The sequence below is a fragment of the Camponotus vicinus genome, unplaced genomic scaffold (assembly GCF_025532165.1).
Source record: "Camponotus vicinus isolate PSW18456_S1 unplaced genomic scaffold, iyCamVici1.0 SCAF_9, whole genome shotgun sequence".
In the NCBI taxonomy this organism is placed as follows: domain Eukaryota; kingdom Metazoa; phylum Arthropoda; class Insecta; order Hymenoptera; family Formicidae; genus Camponotus; species Camponotus vicinus.
In genome coordinates, this window is record NW_028141981.1 from 10,310,943 (window position 1) to 10,333,882 (window position 22,940).

A 22,940-nucleotide genomic window follows, 5' to 3' on the forward strand; every position below is an offset into this window, starting at 1 on the left:
CGAAACGGCACAAAGAATTTTCTTATGCTAATTAATTAATTATACATACCTAATGCGGATGCCAAATTTCGTTAACTCAAATAACATTATTACTATCAATAATTGAGAGAATTTCAATATTAATTTAAATTACACTGTCATTTAAACGAGATAAACATGACATTTGACTGACTTCTTATTGTCAGTAATACCTTCCAGCGTGCTCGTTAATACGAGTATCCGGTTAATAACGATGTTTATAACAGACACAGAACTCCTTATAAATGAAACTTTGCTGCGTTTATCATGATGCAATTTCTACAGAGAAGCATTTAAGAATAGAAACTAATAAAACTTGAGCTTCAAAGCGCCGCGATTGCTGTGGAACAACTGTATATTCAAAGAAATTTGCTTTATTTATTTTTTAAAGTAATATATTACATAGAATAGAGGGGAGGGGAATGAAATATCTTGCTTATGATATGCGGTTTATTATCGAGTTTCCTAAATTTATTAGTTTCACTCACCGCGTTTCCCTGATCCTTTGCTATAGTTACGAAAAATAACAAGAAAGTACAATTACAAATTGTTTGAATTTACAAGCATAGTAGGTATAATTGAGGAATACATACCCCGAATATAGCGTTTAATGGACAAAAACATCCATGACAAGAAATAAGCGTCCTCGCAAGATTTGTTATGAGAAAAAAGTCCAATGAAATCGAATTATTACACTCTTTTAATACGCTGTAATCTATACGAGTTTCCCCTCCTCTATTTGATCCTATCTGCGATGCTCCCTTTTTTTCATCGGCGTGCGTACAACCACCTGGGGGAGGAGAAAGCGAGAGTATCTCGTGATTTTTAACCTTCTCTCGGCGGGTACATCGGGAATAAGAAACAGAGGCGAAGAGAGTCCACCAAAAGAGACGCCTCGACAGCAGGGTGTCTGCCCGGTACGTCCCTCCTTAATCCTCATAAGATGTACGTGCGGCACATAGTAATTTACTTTATGAAGCTTTTCCAGAGCGCGCGCCGAGGTCATCACTTTCTCCCTTTATATCGACCGGCGTGCGGCGCGCCTCCTAGGACGTTCATAACCCGTAATAACCGAGAACGACGAGCCGGGCGACGAGCGGCGTCGACAATGATAAACGTCTTTACTTGCTGCGCCGGCGAAAAGGCGAAGGGCCGGCACATACGAGATACCGACATGGCTCGCCGAGGCCATAGAAATGAAGAAAACGCAAAGATATTGCAACCCCTCCTTCGGGCACAGGGCGGGGTAATGCGCCGACGATAGTGGAGTAAGTTATGAGAGAGTCGAAGAGCGTCGATTGCTTCCCCCCCCGAGTCAATTACGCGCGACAGCGTCGAAAGAGATGCGCCCGTAATGTATCGTAAGGGATGATTCGATGCTTGTCAGTTTTTTCTTGTTGATAAAGCGGTGATTCCTAAACCTGGAAACTACGCTATATTTTAGAAGAAATGCAAACATGTAAAGTTTCGGTGTAAAACATGAAAAATTTAGCTCACCATAAAAAATTTCTTTAAATAGGATCACCACAATTTTTATCTAAGTGAGTATACTTGAGATTTTGATCCACTAGTGCTCAAAGTCAATAATTAAAATATATCAATCTTCCAAATTTTTAAGTATTTACAGTAACGGAACTAGTCTGGTTTCATTAAAATTTTTGAGATTTACGACTAATTGTAAGTTATTGTCATAAACGTTGTTAAAATTGAGATTATTTGAACATTGAAATTATTTTATTCAACAAACTTTTTTTTATCAAAAAATATGATTAGATATTTCAGTACCTCTCTTGTATATGTATGTATATGTGTGTCAATCAAATGCCTTCAAATATATTATATCGAATATTTCTCATTCATTTTTTTAAAAGAACGAGCTGTGCCTCTCCTAATCTCTATTTATTTATTACCTTTTTCTTTTTCTTTTTTCTAACAGTAATTTTCTAGTTTCCTTTTTCATTGATCATGAAAAAATGAGATCTTTTAAATAAAAATGCAAAAAAATTACAAACAAGAAAAAATTGACAAGCATTGACGTAAAACGTTGAATTTATATCTATTACGTAAACTTTTCCTTTTATAAATATAAGATTAAAGAAATATTTACGGAACTTATTTTGTAAATAAGAATTAAAATTTTAAACGGGTACAAAATGCAAATAATTACAATGCGCTAAGATCTTTCAGCTCGTGTGTCTTTTCGCAATCCGCATGAATACAGGTCTCTCTCTCTCTCTCTCTCTCTCTCTCTCTCTCTCTCTCTCTCTCTCTCTCTCTCTCTTTCTCTCTCTCTCTCTCTCTCTCTCTCATTTACGCCTATTTAATTAAACTGTTTAACCATTCAATGCCATACGGCGCATAATAAACGAACCGAGTATACCTACACCTTGATCAAACAAACGTCCGAAGCTGTGTCGCGATCACGCCCAGCCCGTTCGACATTGTCGCTCGATCATTAACCAGCACATGAACGCATTTACATCGAGATTGCGTTTCACTAATTAATTATACATTATAGTTACCTAGCCGCGAGTCAATTATCAAGTCATGCTTACATAGTCGTTCTACTGGATAAAGTAAAAAGTACTATATTATATATTCCTCAGTTAAGAGAACGAAGTACATATAACATTGATATTATTTTTTTTTTATCGCGCGAAAAGTGTAAATAAGACTAGACATGTTCTTTATAAATGCGCATTTACACGTAGGAATATGACATAAATTTCTTAGGAAAAGACGTATAATTGTATATAACTGCATATTCTTTGATTTATATCGAGATCCCAGGTAGCATGCACATGTCATTTGATATGCGCTATCTGATTTATGATATTATTTTTCTTTTTTCTAACAGTAATTTTCTAATATCTTCTTTTATTGATCATGAAAAAATGAAACTTTTTATGCAAATGAATAATTTGCTAGGAGATTCTTGGAATCAGCAGTCGTTATAAATAACGATAGTTTTATTTAACAAGCGATGATATAATTTTTTTTGCAAAAAGTCATATTTTTTTACCGAATCGTTATAAAAAAAATTTAATATCTCGCGATATTAAATCTCCTCTTGTCGGGGTTTGGCGTCGATCGATTCGTGTCTTTCAACTTCGAACGAAGCGCGTCAACTTATAAATGACCTTAATTTACACTCGCTGAAAAAACTGATAAAAACTGACATTTTTGCCGCGGGTCAAAGTGCATTAGCAAGATTATACATATATCGCATCGCACGCTAGAGAAAGACACTTTTTGCGAAGCGTTTCGGTGAGACCTCGACGAATACGCCAGGGAACGATAAATGGTTCACTGTAAAAAACCCATTGTGCACACTTCGTATCGTTCGATACTGTCATAAATAATTATACGGTACGCCTCCGTGGCGACGCGGAAAGATTGTGTCGCATGTTTCACGGACACGAATGCTTCGTAACGTTTGTACACGATGATCGATACTTATCGATCATTAATAGAAAAAATTCCTGTAACTAAAATTAGATGGCATAATTGTTAAAAATAAGATGTTTGTTTTGACTCATTTTACATGCCGAAGCGCGTAAAAGAAAATAAGATTGTTTTTGTATATTTTTGCGCGAAAAATAACCATTTTTCAAGAAAATCTACGTATGGATTGGAAATGTAAAAGTAGTCTTATCTTATGTAAAAATAATCTGTTGAATCTATAAGGTAAAATTATGTGCACAAATGTTTTCAATTTAAATTTGAAGAAGAAAAACATACAATAAAATAATAAATACATATATAAACGATATACGTCAAATCAGCATCGATTATTTAAAAAAACTAAAAATCTTATTGAAAATTTTTATTATTCTTTTAATTTTACGGATATATAAAAATTAATACAAAATTGTTGTAAATTTTTTGAGAGAAAAATCATCGATTTATATAGTCAGTACTAAAATCTCTATAATTTTTACGCAATATACCATTCACTGCAAATTTTTCACAATACACCATTCTCGAAATATTATTGTATTATTGTAGATGATTGTTGGTTATTGTAATCGCGCATTTCTTTCTACTCGATTAACAAAGTTTCATTTAAAAATTAACTTTTGACATAATTTAATAAGTTTATGATCCATAAAAATGATGAACGACGATGTTGCGATGCATCATTTATATAATTATGGAAAATGTTTATGATAATACCCTCCCATCAACAGCCAATGTGATTGCAACTATATATCATATATCATATTGAAAAGATTCGCTGTTTTTGAATAATAAATTCATGATAATGGTAATAATTATTTGAAATTATTTGGCAGATAATTCATACATAATAAAAATCTGAGGAAATATTTTATTTTAGTCTATGCTTGCTTTCTTATATCTAACTTAAGGAGGAACATACACCTAGATTGGTAAAAAAATCGATTTTTGTATTTTCTTACAGTATGATATCTTAAGAATATTTTCCTAAAGTTTCAAGTCGAAATTATTAAAAAAAAATAAAAAAATTATAGCGTTAATTTAAAGAGATAGACGCTCAACTTTATCGGGCGGGCAAACGTTACCTGGCAAGCGCTGTAGCGCCTGCATCCGTTTTCTTTCTGCTAAATGTTAAAAAACGCTAGTAATATGTTTGTGTGCCAGAAGAAACAAATATTGGATACAGAATATTGAACTTTATTTCACAATATCTGAGTGTGTAAAATGTAAACATTGTGGTGATGATATAACATTCAAAGCAAAAGTATACGTGGATTCGGATTTAAAATTTAAAATCACTATTGCAAAACAATTCATTCAAGCAATGAACATCGCTGTAGGATCAAATGCGTATCAATATGCTTCTGTAGAAGGTTTGCGCCGAATAATAAGAGTGGAGCATATCGCTCAAGACATAACGAAGGAGGCAAAATTACGTCGTAGACAAACCAAATTTGAATTGATAGAGGATACTGTGTCTGCAGAGGATTCATTATACGATCCTGAAGTAAATGATTCCATGTAATGTCCAAAAAAATCACTGATATATTGTTTAAAAATATACTTTAAACGCGTTTTTCTCGAAACTGTATGTTTTTAAAATCGGTAACAAAAATCTCGAGAACCACCAGATTCTGGTTTTTTCTACTTATTTAGTATGAAATTATGCGGTCTTTGTCGTAGCCATTTTTTTACGCCTTTTTATTTTTTTTTATAGCTAAAAAATGATCGATTTTTAGGCGAAAATTCACACCTTTAGATTCAGATGAATGCCATTTTTTAAATATTGCAAATTTCTAAAATCAGCTACGACAAAGACTAGAGATTTATCCATATATTTTAAGAAATAATTGATTTTTGTTTCAGATGAGCCATATAGATGGCACAATAGTTAAAGCAAAGCTTAACGAAGCAGCGAACACGTCTGATACCAGCAATGATATCTGTTATATTTTTTAATATTTCTTAATAAAACTTTAACCCTGTACTAATAAATATATGTATATACAATATAATAAATATATGTATATGGTTAAACTCATGTTTCGATGTCACAATACCTTCTGCGAAAAAAATTCGTGAATATAGTCACTTTCAATACGTCTAGGTGTATGTTTCCCTTAAAATTTGCATGCGCTTTTCTTTCAAACTACATTTGGTATAAAATGTGCTTTGCGAAAGATGCTTTTTTTTAGTAACTCTTGCGCGTATGCGCGAAAAACGTATTAAATTTCCAATAACAAAATTTGTTTTCTAGGAATAATTAGAATATATATACAGTAAGAGAATTTGTTTTTAGGAATAAATAGAGAGAATACATATACAATAAGAGAATTTTTACATTTATTGTTTTAAATTTTTTATTCCTGGAAAACAAATTCTTTTAATATATATATATATATATATATATATATATATATATATATATATATTTCAAAAGCATTGAAAAAAAGGCACCAAAAAAATACCTCCCAACTACATCTGCACACATATGTAATACCCTATATACGCATAATTCACATACATCATTCCATGAACTCTCCTTCCATACAACACAATTCCATAAATTCCATTCCTCATATGACTCTATTCTTTCTCATCGATCCTTCATGACTGACTTGAGGCGAAGTTGATTAGATCCGATTGAATCATAAACATATTATATATTAATATAAACTGCTTATAAGGTAGTGGGGGGCGTCCTCTTGAGAGAAAAGGATAGCATGAATTTACTTGATGTTTGTCTTCCTCTGACACACGAATGATGCAATTTCAGGTTATTAAAGTCACGCATACTGGTGCACGGGTACATTTGTTAGAAAAAGACAGACACACAAGTAAATTTATGCTATCCTTTTCTCGCAGGAGGACGCCCCAACTTCACTGTCTCATAAGCAGTCTATGTTAATGTCTATGGATCGAATATAACGTGCAATATCGATGTTGCACGCGTGACTCGCGCGAATCGCATAGATCGAGAAAGTTGCTTAAGCGACAAAAAGTTGCTCGCTCCCGTGGGAATTCGCTATCCGCGGATTACTCTCCCGCGTTTCTCCAACACACCGATGGATTTTCGACCGGATATGTCCATCTTTTAACAGTAAATCGAATCGTGTTTGATCGTTCTCGATTGGCGTACTTCATAATATGTTCAACAATATTTTCCACAAAAATTGCATCGAGGCAACAAGCGTTGTTACATCATTGCTACCGGAAGTTCGTATGAATATTCAATCGGCGAGCGCGCGTGTTCACGTCACACGCTCGTAGTAGGCGCGGAGTTCTCTTTTTTTCGGGACGAGTTTTGTCTGGATGACAAAGCGAAAAGTGGAGAAAGAGATTGAGAAAGGAAAGTGTAAAGAGTATCTTGAAAAAATATGTTTTACGACTCGAATACTTCGCTACCGTCATTGTCACCTTCGATGCAAACGCCAGACAACACGAGAGACGAATATCTCGCCAGATGGGAAATTGCAATTTTAACCAGCATATTTCTCATCACGCTCATCGGCAACACTCTGATCCTATTTGCCCTTTATGTTAGACGACGTTATCAGCGACGAAAATTCACCAGAATGTATTTTTTCATTCTACATTTGAGCGTCGCCGATCTGTTGACAGGTTTGCTTGATGTTTTACCGCAACTTGCTTGGGATATAACATTCAGGTAAATTGTTTTGCTACTCCGATCAGTCTTGTGACTTTTAAATGAGTTAATCAATATGTAGATTTTTGCCAAGATAATAAAAGGAAATGCCACAAACGTGTTTTTTAACTGATAGCAATTGTGATATGATATCGGTTCTTTTATTTAAACGAAAAAAACATGTTTAAAATATAGCAAAATAGTGTATGACGTTATATATAAATATATAAATATATAAATATGTAATATATATAAATATATAAATATGTAATATATATAAATATATAAATATGTAATATATATAAATATATAAATATATAAATATGTAATGTTAGAAAGAAAACTTCTCTTTTTAGCCAAATTTTATCGATGTTTTTGATTTGATTGGCAGCGGATAAATCTATTAAATGTTATATTTTTGAAATAAATTGCGATACAAAAATAAAAATTAATTCCAAGAAAATTAATATAAATAGATACACTTCTTGCTTCTTCAATATAATCGTATGTATCAATATTTTAATCAATATCAAAAAATTTATTTTGTTATTAAAATATGACGTACAACAGAGTTGATATAAGTAGAAGTTTTTATCAACGCTTAATTTTCGCAATTGAAAAATATAGTCTTATCGCAGAGAATCTCTCAGAAATTTTAAAAATAACAAACTTCCATTGTTTTAATTAATGATAAATGAAAATAATAAATTGTATTTTTATAATACATATATATATATATATATATATATATATATATATATGTATTATAAAAATACAATACAATTTATTATTTTCAAATATTAACTCATCAATATTTCAAAATAATAGATAAATGAAAAAACATTGAGAAGAAATGCAAATACATTTTTTAATACAATTTTAATATATCTCTAGTATATAAATTTTTATATTATATTTTCTCGCAAATACATTTTTTTATACATGCAAATACATTTTTTTATACAATTTTAATATATCTAGTATATAAATTTTTATATTATATTTTCTCGTGCGTATTCTGCCATCATTCAACAGCTTAATATGAATGATTCGATTAAATTAATTTGACAAAACGACCATCAGATTTCAGGGCGGAGCGGTGCTCTGTAAACTAATCAAATTCGGACAGCCGTTCGGTCCGTATCTCAGTTCCTATATCCTGACGGTCACCGCAATAGACAGGTATCAGGCCATTTGCCATCCATTTAGTTACTGCAGCATCACGTCTAGAAGATCGAAAATAATGGTGTACGGGGCATGGGTGTTCGCCGCTATACTGTGTATACCGCAGGTTCGTTGAAAATTTAATTCGCGCCTCTACTCTTTGTGAAGCGTATCTTATTCATCCCGCCACTTCGCTTTACACGATGGGCGGATCAGTTAGCGCTTGAGATATTAATTTTTATCCTATGCAGACAGCGGACGCAAATCTAATAGCGCGCGCGTCGCGACAGGCTAATTTATGAGAGCGCTAATTGCACAGACTTGTCGCTTATAAATGTATCATCCGTTTGTCTCACGCGAGAATTCGCTTCTGCGAATTTCTTGACATCTTTGATAAATGTATATCCGCGTGGCTGGATCATCAAGATAAATTTTTCAAATATTTATTGTTGCGTATTATTCTATTACAAAAAAGAGAACAAAATTATAGGGTTTTTTTGTTAAAAATTCTAGATTTTTATATTCTCATACGAGGAAATATCGCCAGACGTCTGGGACTGTTGGGCCACTTTTAATCTGAAATATGGCGAGAGAGTTTATGTCACTTGGTAATATTCACATTTATATGTTATATATGTATATAATTATTTATATATATTATATTTATATATATTATATATATATATATATATATATATATATATATATATATTATAATTATTTATGTATATAATTATTTGGGAAAGAGAGATAGAGACATCTCTTTTCTTTTTTTTAATTATAAAAAGAATATATAAAAAAAGCTTTTTTCATATACAATCTTTACGTAAATACTGATCCAAACTTTTTATTATTAATATACAGTAGAAAATAAGAAACGTTAGATATGTTCTGTCTTATTACGAATTAGAACATGCAATATGGAATAAAATAAACATGTATTCTCTTTTGTAAAAAGAAAATAAATCATGTTTTGAAAATGAAACGAAATTGTTAATAGAAAAACAAATTAAAATTATTATTTATCAAGTTATATAATTAAATTAGTATAATTAAAATAATATTATTCGTATAATTTAATTAGTATTAGTATTATTATTATGAAATTATATAATTAAATATAATTAAATTATAATTGAGAGAAAAAGAGAGAGAGAATTACACTAATAGTTAAAATATAATTTTTCCATTAAAAATTATTTTGCTTGATTTTCAAAAAACATGATATATATATATATATATATATATATATATATATATATATATATATAAATGATATATATGTATATATAAATCATGTTTTTTGAAAATCAAGCAAAATAATTTTTAATGGAAAAATTATGTTTTAACTATTATATATATATATATATATATATATATATATATATATATATATAAATACACACACATACATATATACATATACACTACATATAAGCTCAACATAAAGATAAATTTATCGTGATTTTTGCATTTAATTATATATCAACATCATGATTTTTACATTTAATTATAGGTATAGTATCGTGCAATTCCTATTACCCTTCATAGTACTTGTATACACATATACAAGGATATGTATAGCAATATGGAGGAGCAATAAGATGTCAGGAGTCATTGATTTCAAAAAGAAAAATAAGGCCAATTTCTCGCATCAAAATCGGGATCCCCTCATCTCTAAAGCTATGCTCAATACCGTGAGACAGACGATCATTGTTATTACTTTATTTATTGTTACCGGTAGTCCATTTATCGGATGTGAACTCTGGGCAACGTGGGATCCTAAAGCTTTTAGTTTGCCATTTTTTACTGGTGAATATTATGTAAAATAACAACGATATAAATTAACATAACTGAGAAATTATTATTAGCTAGAGAAATTTACAAACATTTGTATACTACTTGGCGATTCATATTGATATTCTTTAACTAAATTGTAATAGATTGACTTATGTAATTTCATAATATTTGACAATGTTAATTTACAATTTCAAGAAGCAATGCAACAATGCCATATTTTTTTGGTCTAACATCTTAAATTCTAAGCCTTTAAGTTCATTAAATTTTACCTCATATTATGCTCATAATCCGCAGGAGCTGCTTTCACTATTCTAAGTCTGCTAAATAGTCTCACGAGTTGCGTCAACCCTTGGATTTACTTTGCTTTCAACAAAGATTTACGTGCAGCGTTGACAACTTTTTTCTACAGAAAAAGAGACTATTCGTTAAATTATGGTAATCATGATTCTTCTTATAATCTCGTATCAATATGTATTTTTATTTTAAAAAACACAAATATTTCTCGAGAGGGAGTGTATATATATATATATATATATATATATATATATATATATATATATATATATATGTATATATAATGTTCTATTTATATATTATTTTCTCACAGATATAGATGCACGTCAAAATGCGTCAGATACACCTTCTGCAACGTCATCGTTTATTTCTAGAATTTCACGACTTGCAAGTTCAAAGATATTCGGGTGAGGAGAAAACGAAACAAAGTTTGCATTTTGAGAACTGCTTTGAATATAAAGAATATATTGTGAATATATAGTTTTTTTTCGTTCATACATACAATTGCAGAGTATGAATGATTTTCGCGATACAACAATGTCATGCAATATGTGATTTTTTAAATAAGAATTTCTTAATAAAACTATCTGTTAAAAAATCATTTATTTTTTTAAATACCTGTACAAACAAGTTACTCTTTTGTGGGAATTCAACATGATTAGCCATATGGTTTGTAATATCCATCGTCATGAATCTTCATCACTTGAAAATATTCACGATATTCGATCGTGCGTATTTATCACATACCATATAACCGTAGCGAAAGCGTGATGTAATTTGCGCTTTTGAGTCTTTTTTTTATCATATTCAAAATTCCTGTCGCATCTCCGCCCACGTGTGCCATTCTTACACGATCTGTTATACTTGCACGGTTCCACTTCATTAGTATTTCCATCGGTGGGGCATCTATTATGTTCCGATGTTTGTACTCCCATTTTTATCCCGATCATCCCAGAGGCTCTCATATGTTAATATCGCGCACCAGGTATAGACACTCATGCCCGGACACCACCATTATATCTAGTTTAATTCTCTGAGAGATACGTACAATTGAAAGCAAAAAACTATATTTAGGAAGAAAAATATAAAAGTATTATATGCGCCAATTATTGCAGACAAAATCTTTCCTTAGAGTTTATCAACGTCAATCGATCTATAAAAAATATGAATTTTCCTACACTTGTATCAAAAGTTGACTAAATTCTACAAAATATTTTTTTGTATCAATTGTATATAAATATTTTCTACAATAATTATTATGAAAATTTATTATGTAAAAAATGATCGCAATATACACGTATTTCACAAGATAATAGTTGTTGTTATTTTACAGAAACGTCAATTTTCGCGAGCACATTACTTTATTTTCTTGGTATTATTACTGTATCAATAATTTTCTACAGTATTTTTCAATCTTTCTTTTAATTTTACTTGAAAGTTGGGACTTTCTCAATTTAGAATCATAATTCGAACAGGGCACACAGGATTATTCGGTACATCTCTCTTCTCGAGGCGACCATCTGGTCGCAGTAAAATAAGAACCCCTGGCGGAACACCTGAATACTTAATAAACGGATAAAATTAACATTAATAAAACGACTGTGGTCGATCCACATCTTATCCGAGAACAAACGCGGTCACTAGACCCACGTGATATATGTCTTACGAGGCTTCGATGAGAAAGGCGACTCGTCAGTTTTCCACATCGTTTCTCTATGGTGCGTCGATGGATGACACCGGAATCAACGAGGAGATGTCATTTGTGCTTGATCGGATACCTGTGATGGAACAAAATTCGGACAAATATCGTGCCGAATCAGCAAAGAATGAGGTAGAACTGGAATTTGCTGCACAATCATCGCAAATATTTCCCAATGACTCGATCGATAGCCGTGTCCTTATTTTGTGCAAGTCCGATATCATGAATATATATAACGCTGATAAAATGAAAAAAAAATGTAACATAAAATATTACTCTTTGTACTTTTTGTTTCGAATTAAATTTTTCAAAGCAACGCATTATATTTTGAATCCGATATCTATTGTTCAGTTTTCTGTATGATTTGTATATTTTATTTTATTTTTTTTATTTAAACATATGGAGGAAGAAGAAAGAGAATCGGCTGATCGAAAAATCGCGCTGCTCTAGAATCTGTTGTTCGAACTTGTCTGCGCAAAAAAAAAGACGCTAACTTATGTTCCAGTCCGAGAACGAGAGTAACGAGGAGGATTACACGCGTTCGCCGGTGTTGCTCGACCTGGACGAGAACTCGAAGCAGCAGCAACGGAAAGCTGCAAGTCGGGAAGTGAGCTCATCGAGTTCCACAGTGAATCAACAGGATCAAGGATTAATTCCAGGTGCGTGGATTATCTTGAACTCTCTTGACATCAAAAGTATATCGGAAAATTATCTATGCTTATCATGTATGAGTTAAACGATTCTCGATCATTATCGACGTCACCAATTAATCAGCTTTTTAATGCATTTTTTTATTATATAAAAAATCGATAATTTACACTACGGACTTTTTCAACTTAGATTATAATTCGGATAGGGTGTTATTATTCATATATAATTGATAGTAAAATCGCCTCATTAACTGAGTATCGTTTCCCATAGAAGAAACTACGCGTTCACAGTCTGTAAGAAGCAGATGGCAAGAAACAAGTTACGAGTCGCGCGACGAGCAAACTTCCGAGGGAGAGAGAGTGCTCGTGATTAGAGTACCGGAACCGGAGATAATCGGCGGACACTCGCATCTCGAGATGCTCCACGAAGCCAACATCAAATCGGTGCAACGGGAGTCATCGCAGACTGAGAAAGGTGCGGCAATGTCAAATTGCGCATCGCCTGGTGAGATCACATCCATGAGTGAACTCTAATTTACACGTCTTAGAGAAATGCGCGTGATATTGAAGATAATTAAAATGCTAGATACGCTTTTCAATTTCCGAAAGAAACCGAGGTGACACAAATCAATTCGAATTATCTATAAACGAAGAGTCCTTTCAGCGAGTTTCAGTTTTTCTTATAGCGAGAGAGGATTCAACAAAGAGGACTGCTTAATTGTTTGATGTTAACGCTGTTCACAGTTAACTGTGTGTCTTTCTTAGATGAACGTATGCGCAGTTCCCGCTCCAGCAACATGATACGTAGATTTTTGTCACGAGTCCGTTGTATCTGTCGCACGAAAATCGATGGATGATGCTGTTCCTCGCGCGGCTTATCTTCCACCGTGACCTGTCGGCTCCTTTCGTTCCTGCGAATACGATATGGTGGGCGCATGAATATCAATTCGAGTGAAACGTGTATTTCGGGAAAAAGGCCAGCCATTTTTGCATCACGACTGCGCTCAATTTCCGATGCTGTACATTTTTACGCATCATTTTTAAATTACATTCACATGTACGTTCAAGCTTCTAAAATTGAGACGCTTGCAAAAAATCGCGATACTTTTAATAAAATCAAAAGATTAGAGTGCATCCTATTCCCGCATTAAGGGTGAGAGATTCTTTTAGAGAAACCAAATTATAAATTCTTTCAGATATATTATTGTCACATCCCGACAAAAACAGTACGTGAAATCCATGTTATTACCACGTAGATTAATATCGTTGAATTCACGTGGATATTCGAGTGGATAATCCGCTCAAAAACGGTACTAGAATCTACGTGGAATCTATGTGAAAATTTCATGAATTTTCGAGACATATTACTTTTTTCATTTTTGATAAGTGAATATCTTGAACATTTATAAAAGTATATAATTACACTCGGCCATAAGAATAATTTTATTATTATTTATATTTTATTTTTAATATACGCAATAAATAGGCTATCTCCCATTTATCCGTTTAATTTCAAATAATCTGTTCCATATTCTGAATCCCAACAAGCGATCCAGATTATTAAACAAATTATTTTAAATTAAATCAGTTTATTAAATTAAACTGACTAAAGGACCGTCTACAATGAAAATAATATCGGTGGAGTAAGGCGTAAGACTAGGAGTAATGCGAAATGGAAAAGAACTATTCTTACGCCTTACTCCACCGTCCACTCCACCAATATTATTTCCATCGTAGACGATCCTTAAAAGAAAAAATAAACTTCGGACCGTGTTAGTATCAGTTCTTTATATACACTTTATGACGAAAAGTTGAATACGAGTTAGCTAATTTGATGCAGCGCCGCATAACGGCAAAGCGAGGAAGCATATTCTATATAAAATTACTATTACAGATATAAATATGTACTATTACATATTTAGAAACATACAGAGATAATTTTTTTTTAGCAAACTTTTTTATCTTTCTGAAAGATTTCAGAAATATTGCAAATACAATATTATATAAAATATGAATATTATAATATTATAATATAAATATTATAAATATTATAAAAAACATGATGCAGGTATATTTCTGAAATATTTCAGATACAAAATTACAATTGAAAAATTTTAATAAAATATCTTTTAACATTACAATATTACCGAGTCGTTGAATGATTAATCATAATTTCAATAGAAATATCCACATGAAATCTACATTGATATTTCGAGAATAAAGTACCTCGATGTAATAATGAAAAAAGAAAGTTGTATCCACGTAGATAATTCGTGGATAAATCTGCATCCACGTAAGCCACGTAAAATACGTGGATTCGACGAGGATGTGACGTAATTGTTTTTGTCGGGTATGTTACTAAACAGTAGAGAACGTTATTATATACTCTATAAGGTCTATACCTATATACGTGATTCGGGACAATGTAGCCGTTGTTGACTCTCTTCAAGCGTATACCCCCATCGATGCCTCTTCTGTGTCTGTTATGGTTTTTATCGCCCCTCGAGACGCGCTTGACATGCTTGCTGATAGGCGAAACACGATCCGCCGGTCCCTTAGCGTCCATTCCTGCGCGCTTCCCCAGGATCTTGGCGAAGAAATGTAAAATTGTTTGCCCGCCATCCTTCCACCAACTGCTACATCTCTCCTCTTTCTTCTCGACCTCGACAATGCGATCGTCGCAGCTCTGCTTCCGGTCGACGCTCTCATAGCTACGTTCCACGTGACCCCGCAATGTGTCGTTACGCACAATCCCGCGTGCGGTTTGCTGACACTGGTCGTTTTCCTCTTGCGGAAATTTTGTAGATTTTCCGGAATCATTTTGAATAATCGTCGGAACGTCCTTTTGCTGCGTCGAAAATAGTAGATCGCTAGGAGACTCAATAACTTCGGTTTCTAAGCAAATATCTTGATGTCCCTCCTTATCTTCGAAATATGGGTATAATATTATGAATCTATCGACCACATGCTTCATATAAATTTATGTGATATAAATTTTTTTACGTTTTCTCGTTTACATAGGATTTCATCTCGTATACTAGTTTACTTCAAATTAATATATTAAATCAATATCTACAAACTTATTTTTGAGCAATTCTGTGGAATATAAATAAATAAGATGTATACAAAAAAATATAATTTTTTTCAATATTAAAGAATATAAATATTTTTTTTGTATTATCAATGAATTGAGTCGCCCAATTTTCTCATTTTATCTATGTCATAGAAATCAATCATAACAAATAATAAATACGTGGGAATTCGTGAACTGATTCGACGAGTATTATATTTTTGTACTTAATCGTCGGATTTGTTGAACGATCGGGAAAAAGATATACATGTATGCTCTTTATTGTTATTTAATTCTTACTTCTTACTTTGATCGACGTCTTCGAAGCCGTGGCACGTCACAAGTGCTATTTCGACCGAGCTTTGTCTAGATTCTATCGTCTTGCTGCGATCTCGAATAGTTCTGCATCCAGGATTCAGATTCGTAGCAACCTGAGCCGCACGAAAACGACCCGGTTCCGAATCTGGGACTCGTGGTATCACTCGTATCATCGTCATCTTCTTGCGCATATGTGGCAAGGGTAATCGAAAATACCGCGCTTCATTCAGTCGTATTCCTTTCGATATATGCAAAACATATTATTCCACATTATTATCTCGTTTATCTCATGTGTCGCATCGCGCAGCATCTCCTCGATCACTTCTCGACAGATTACCGTACTTTTTTAGAACTCTACCTTGGTTCAATTGTATCCCCGAAAACTTAGAAACAGATCGTTACGTTATTACAGATATATGTTTATTTTTATGCGAAATGTAATCAAGCTATTTGAAATACAGACGTCATCTAATTAAATGTCATATTGATTTCCGTAGTATCAATTAATTGACATTTTAATTTAAAAATATTGTCTGTGAATGTTTAAGAAATGAATAATGCAAATAACTTGTAGCAAGACCTAATGGGAGAATCGTAATGTTAAGAAATAATTAGCTTGATCGCGGTTATTTAGATTCTAATGTAAAATAATTTTTTTGTGAGACACGTCGTGTTTGATACGCTATAAATAGTCATATGCATAATAATCATATACGTTACAAACTGAATTACATATTAAATATACAATAAGTTATCAAATTAACGTGCGATACAAGTTACGAGACGCTGTAAAATTTTATGTTTCGCAGAAATATTTACATTCTTATTCACTCTTCTATTTAATGCATATTTAAATAATACATATATTGCTCTCTTTTAATCGGTTCTAACCTTTGCGGCTTGCTTTTATATTTGTCATTTCTAATATTTTTCGATTTCTTTTCAAACTCCGTATTTCCTTCCAAAAATAAATAGTAAAATTTCTTATATTACGGTGTATTTTTCAGCCTGTTTTTCTTGATCATTTTACAAGATAAATACTCAAAATTTATATACATAATTGTGCTTTAATCGTATTAGTCTCTTTTTTGTTTTCACAACAGGAATGTTTCTCAAATTACGAATTAACTTCATATTAATTTTGCATCGAGCATTGCATTACGTTTTATCGAATATTTTTTTGATATGATATAATTATTGTTACACACACAACGGTTTAAATAAGAAATTCTCTAACCCCATTTTAAACTAAAATTTTTCTCAGTGATAATTAATCGAGAAAAAAATTAAATAATTTATAAATGTTATTATACATATATATTTTAATGACCCATTCTCGAAACATTTAAAACTTTTTCTCAATAATAATTAATCGGCAAAAACTGCAAAAATTAATTTTCTTAATAATAATTAATCGGTAAAAATTCATTTTCAGTTACTTATATAATTTAGAAAAAAACCTCGTGTTCATTTTTATAGAATCTCTCTTCATTTCCCATGTATATCAAGAGTTTATATAATTTATATTTATTATTAATATAGATTTATATATACATATAATTCATCAGTACTCTGTTTTTCTAAAAAGTTCGATTTCAGCTCGCCCGGTCAAAAAAACAGCCGATTCATTCAATCATTCCGGTAAGTCGTTGTCGCGCGACAACGACGAGTGGCGCATATACCGGAGCAAGAACAGTCATTAACTCTCGGTAATTAACGATTTCAGACTACAAGAAGTCGGCATGTGATCGCGAGCGCACCCGCATGCGCGACATGAACCGCGCTTTTGAGCTGTTACGATCGAAGCTACCGATCTGCAAGCCGCCCGGTAAGAAACTCTCCAAAATAGAGTCTTTACGCCACGCCATCACGTACATCAGGCATCTGCAGAGTCTGTTGGAGCCGCAGTACAGCTATCCTATGCCCAGCGTGCCCGATCGACCCGGCGGCGGGGGTGGCGGCGGCTACTACGCGACTCCCTCACTGGGCCCACCGACGTCCTACGAAGTGCAGCATCCGGGCCGATGGGAGTCTCTAGCTTACTACCGATACGATTATCACGCACCTTTCGCCACCCCGTCGCCACCAACCTTGGTGCCACCCCTGCAGTCGAGACTGCCGGTCGATCAAGACGATCGACAGTTTCCTTACGAAGCGCGTCATTAATGTCGTCTCTTTCGAGAAATTGATTGACTCTTTGAAGAAGAAAAGAATGAAAACTATGCGAAATAAATTTCTATCATTTTGTTATAAGATCTGTCCTTGTTAGTTGTACCTTTTTATTCGCTTTATGAACGAAATAACGCATTAAGTTTTCAAGAGAAAAATAGAAAAAAACGATAAGATTGCTAAAAAAACATGAAAGGCGCAATCAAAAAGAAAATAAATCTCATGAATCATGTAAAAAGGAAAATTTATACGAGTGCCTTATTTATAGAGATTAAATCAGTCTGTCTATTTTTCTTCGTTGCTGTAATATATCATTCCTACAAAGTCATTAATCTCCCGAGAAACTATTACTCCGAGTAAAAGCGCATTAGGAATTTAATACACAGTAATCCAAAGCATTATTGTGTAAGATATATATAGACAAGAATATAATTACAAAACTTATCACACAGAGATGTAAAAGTATGCTCTCAAAAGTGATTCTAACATATTCTTTCATTATGCAACTTCTCTTATCCAAACACATAAATATACGAAAATATATCTCTTGTGTACAATAAATTATCATGCAGAATACACATTTTCTAAAGTATGATAAAGTGAAGAATAACAGTATAGCGCAAGAGTCGCCAAAGAAAAACGGAGAATTTCTTATTCCGTTCCTACGTTATCTTTACAACACACGCATTAGCTGTATATTAGAGTAGCGATAATTCGCGTCATTTACAATCGAACATATACCAAACGCGTATATTACGCTATGTTATTAGTTATATGTCAGTATTGTATTTCGTCTGTTGCGCCGTGTTCGGCGGCGTGGTGGTCGGATGGATGTGCAATGGAAGATCCCAAATCATCGTCTCGACATCCAGAGTCGATGGTCCGTGCCAGCTGATGGTGTTCTCGTTGGGCATTTCTACTAGCTTTGGCGTCGTGACAAACTCGAAATGCAACCGCCATTTGAGCGTCACTAGATCGGTGGTAAAGTCTGGCGTAACGTGAAGAGGTATTGGTAGCACCAAGTGCGAGTATTTCAGACCCAGACACATTTCATGATGCTTGTTGTAGCTAATCAATGTTGGCGTGGTGACCTTGCCTCGTTTGCACTCTTCCGATACGTGTTCTTCCGACTGTAAGGATACGGATACCTGAACGCAGGAGACGGTCGCATTCGAGAAGTCGAAGGTTCCAACTATGTCCTCGCCCAGTTTATAGGAATTCTTAAAGAGGCAGAATCGCACTACGCGCCCACGACCGTTTGTCACATTGTAAAAGTTTGGACTGCGTCTGGCTGTTAAATTCTAAAATGTCATTAAAAGATATGACATTAAAAAGCTATGTAAAACTCTTAAATCAAATTCAAATACAATAAAGGAAAGCAATACAACCTGCAGTGTTTGTAGCGCAATATCTAGTGGAGTTTCTCTGTGTTGTGTTTCCATAAATGGATTATTGGGACTCAAATCTACACTATCATTGCACGCTGTAATCTCTGGCAATTCTGTAAATATAAAAAATTATATAAATTATATAAATTTATATAAATTATATAAATTATTTTAAAAAAATAATAGATGTCTTATATTTTTTTTATCTTCCAAACATTTATTACCACTTAAAGATAGTACTCTAAATGGTACTCGTAATAGCTTTATAACAGTATTCACTCTTTGCGTTCCAATTGTTATCTTGTACGAATATTTTACAGCCTGTCCTTTATATGAAGGTGGAGCATCACTTGGTATTGTTTCGCGATAAATATCTAATAAAAAAATTTTAATCAATTAATAAATCAATATACAAGAATTATTAAATAAAAATACTTAGATATATATTCTTAATTAAAATTACTAGTAAACTTACAGGTCTTACTTTCTCCAGGTAACAGTCTTAAATCGCAGCATAAAATTTTTGGTTTTGTATTTAGTACTACATGACCATTGTCTTGCTGCCATGGTGCAAAGGTAGTATCTACAACAAAATGAAAATAAATACATAATTAATGGAAAAACAAAGTAAAAAGATTCTAAGAAAATATTAAAATAATTGTTCTGAATTCTTACTTGCATTGATTGCCACTGAACGAGCTGTAGTATTTATTTTCTCTGAAAGTACTATTTTATTATTCGTCGTACACTGGCAATGTACCTGTGCGCTTGCCCATGCCAGACTTTCAAACAGATCACTATAAGAGATCATAAATTAATTTTATAAACGTAATAGTTCATTATATTATTGAGACAACCTATGTATAACAAATATACTGTACCTGTGACTTTGTGATATTTGATGATTCGGATTTGGGGGATTAGTAAATGTCACCAAACATTCTATAATTTCTCCGGAGAAATATATAGGACCTCGAATGAGTTTTGCCGTGATTTCTATCATGTTGACTCTTTTTTAAACTGACATATGTATGTACATATATCTTTTCGATCAAAACACATTTGTCATCAAGATTTCAACTTTATACATCTCATTATCTCTTTTTGATCTAAAAAAAATTTTAAGTCTTTTAATTTATATATATGTATATATATTTAATTTATATATACATTTATAATATTTTTTATTATATTTCTCCAGAGTCATATCAGAGAGAGACCTGAGAGCGGCTATTCCGCTTCAGCGGACGCATAGGCATCCTCAAGTAAGGGATTAGACATGGTGTAAGTAGAAAGGTGAACCATTGCGCGTAATGGCGGAGGTCTGAGATCTTGACCAATCAGAACTTGAGTTTTTAGGCAGCGCGCTGTTTGAAAGTTTCAAAAATGAAATGAGATTGTATCTAACGCAATTTGGATAAAAATATGTTGTATTTAATATAAATATTACAGATGCGAAGTATGACTATACAGATTGTTTATTGCACATATGTTTGAGTTTTATTTTTTCTTTTTTAGTACAGTTTTGTATTTTGCAATTTTTAACGCAGCACACTGGCATTTTCAGCACATTTTAATCACGATGAGAACAACATTCAACCGATAATTAATAACGATCAGTTCAACTCGTGTTCAACTCATTCAATGTGACAGTGAAAGTATATAAGCAGCCATATTGAATTTCGCATAAAAGCTCAAAGCGTAATTGGCTGACTGTCCCCCACTTATTTTAACCTACTGCGCATCTATCGGAATGGTTCACCTTTCTACTTACACCATGGGATTAGAGTTCCTCAAGTAAAGGTGCCTTTACATGGGAGCGTCTGAGCGTCGAGCGTCTGCGTAGAAAACCATTACCAGACCATTGCGCAGGATTCATCTGCGCAATGGTCTGGTAATGGTTTTCTGCGCAGACGCTCGACGTTCAGACGCTTCCATGTAAAGGCACCTTAAGAGTTAGGACAACGTCCGCCATTAATAGGGAATTGTAGCGCGCGCAATTTGAAAGACTTATATCATTCTATTCTATCATGTACATTCTATTAAATAGAGATTTATATTTCATTTATGTTAATAAATAATAAAAAATTATTCTGTAATATATTCTAAGTAGCGAATTTTAACGTTAATGTAATATATATTTATTTAACGTTTATTAAATATTAAATATTTTATTAATAAAATATTAATTAAATATTAATAAAATAAATATTTAATAAGCATTAAATAAATATTCATATTACAGTAACATTAAAATAAACGTTCTTTTAATGAATAAAAAGGGATATTATCCAATTATTTTACCATTTTAAAAATATCTTTGAAAATAAGTTTGAAACATTCTTTTATACATTTGTTTGCTACTTGGAATTATTTATATTATGTTTTTAATTTATATTATTGTAATTTATTTGTATCTATTTGTAATTTATGTTATATTTATTAATTTATTGTTATATTTTTTAATTTATGTTATTTTTATATATAAGTTTAAAGTTTTACATTAAGGTTAGTTATATCTCAGTTTTAAGTTTATAAATTTACAATAAAAGAATACGTTTTATTAATAAATATCACTTAATAATCGTTATATGAAATGAAATAGATATAAAAATTAATTCTTTGTTATATTTGAATTATTTTTAATACATACCTATACATTATTTCCCGTGACATGTCTCGAATAGCTTTGTCTTCTTCTTTTCTGTCTCTTTCTCACTCACTGCTTCCCTATAAATGGCGCGACCAATCAGAAATCATCACGCGGTGTCCTAACTCTTACTTGACGAACTCTATAGGGTCGTCTACAATGGCCGTAGCATAAGGTTGTAAGGCCGTAGTCGTAAAAAATTGACCAATCACAGTTGATTATTTTCCTGAACTTCAACTGGGATTGGTCAATTTCTTACGACTACGGCCTTACAACCTTATGCTACGGCCATTAAAGGCTTTCGCACATGAAATTCCATAAGCACGTAAGACATAAGCGTAAGGAAATCGACCAATCACGGTCGAGTTTTGACCCCTTGGAGGGGCTAATACTTGACCGTAATTGGTCGATTTCCTTACGTTTACGTCTTACGTGCTTATGGAATTTCATGTGTGATGGCCATTAAGGCTTTCGCACATGAAATTCCATAAGCACGTAAGACATAAGCGTAAGGAAATCGACCAATCACGGTCGAGTTTTGACCCCTTGGAGGGGCTAATATTTGACCGTGATTGGTCGATTTCCTTACGTTTACGTCTTATGTGCTTATGGAAT

General features: G+C 32.7%; 4 protein-coding genes and 1 long non-coding RNA gene across 11 annotated transcripts; 3 read left to right on the forward strand and 2 right to left on the reverse strand.

Annotated features, from left to right (window-relative positions):
• The first annotated feature begins 372 nt into the window (after positions 1–372).
• On the forward strand, positions 373–5,549 carry LOC145976869 (uncharacterized). Of its 5 annotated transcripts, none has more exons than XR_014440334.1 (4): positions 373–935; positions 998–1,286; positions 4,800–4,998; positions 5,344–5,549. It is a non-coding gene; the product is annotated as an uncharacterized LOC145976869 (long non-coding RNA). The 5 variants fall into 5 exon arrangements; XR_014440333.1 differs by having other exon boundaries at positions 4,800–4,984; XR_014440335.1 differs by having other exon boundaries at positions 374–935; positions 4,818–4,998; positions 5,344–5,543.
• Positions 5,550–6,394: 845 nt separating this feature from the next.
• Akhr (Adipokinetic hormone receptor) lies at positions 6,395–11,528 on the forward strand. Its single transcript, XM_083108325.1, has 6 exons — positions 6,395–7,144; positions 8,207–8,414; positions 8,801–8,895; positions 9,804–10,099; positions 10,382–10,522; positions 10,695–11,528. Exons 1-6 carry the CDS (start codon positions 6,855–6,857, stop codon positions 10,790–10,792), a joined length of 1,128 nt encoding a protein of 375 aa, XP_082964451.1. The 5' UTR covers positions 6,395–6,854; the 3' UTR covers positions 10,793–11,528.
• Positions 11,529–11,748: 220 nt separating this feature from the next.
• Sage (salivary gland-expressed bHLH) lies at positions 11,749–18,581 on the forward strand. Its single transcript, XM_083108256.1, has 4 exons — positions 11,749–12,212; positions 12,586–12,739; positions 13,002–13,235; positions 17,845–18,581. Exons 1-4 carry the CDS (start codon positions 12,039–12,041, stop codon positions 18,282–18,284), a joined length of 1,002 nt encoding a protein of 333 aa, XP_082964382.1. The 5' UTR covers positions 11,749–12,038; the 3' UTR covers positions 18,285–18,581.
• On the reverse strand, positions 12,850–17,300 carry LOC145976827 (uncharacterized). 2 transcript variants are annotated; one of them, XM_083108254.1, is made up of 4 exons: positions 17,010–17,300; positions 16,108–16,356; positions 15,133–15,655; positions 12,850–13,641 (listed from the first exon to the last, which is right to left on the reverse strand). In XM_083108254.1, exons 1-4 carry the CDS (start codon positions 17,035–17,037, stop codon positions 13,428–13,430), a joined length of 1,014 nt encoding a protein of 337 aa, XP_082964380.1. In that variant the 5' UTR covers positions 17,038–17,300; the 3' UTR covers positions 12,850–13,427. The 2 variants fall into 2 exon arrangements, with proteins under 2 accessions (XP_082964380.1, XP_082964381.1); XM_083108255.1 differs by having other exon boundaries at positions 16,938–17,028.
• On the reverse strand, positions 18,515–20,938 carry LOC145976826 (RAB6A-GEF complex partner protein 2). Of its 2 annotated transcripts, XM_083108252.1 has the most exons (7): positions 20,846–20,937; positions 20,557–20,784; positions 20,351–20,472; positions 20,151–20,258; positions 19,900–20,049; positions 19,676–19,788; positions 18,515–19,588 (listed from the first exon to the last, which is right to left on the reverse strand). In XM_083108252.1, exons 2-7 carry the CDS (start codon positions 20,676–20,678, stop codon positions 19,058–19,060), a joined length of 1,146 nt encoding a protein of 381 aa, XP_082964378.1. In that variant the 5' UTR covers positions 20,679–20,784; positions 20,846–20,937; the 3' UTR covers positions 18,515–19,057. The 2 variants fall into 2 exon arrangements, with proteins under 2 accessions (XP_082964378.1, XP_082964377.1); XM_083108251.1 differs by having other exon boundaries at positions 20,557–20,938.
• Between the last annotated feature and the right edge of the window lie 2,002 nt (positions 20,939–22,940).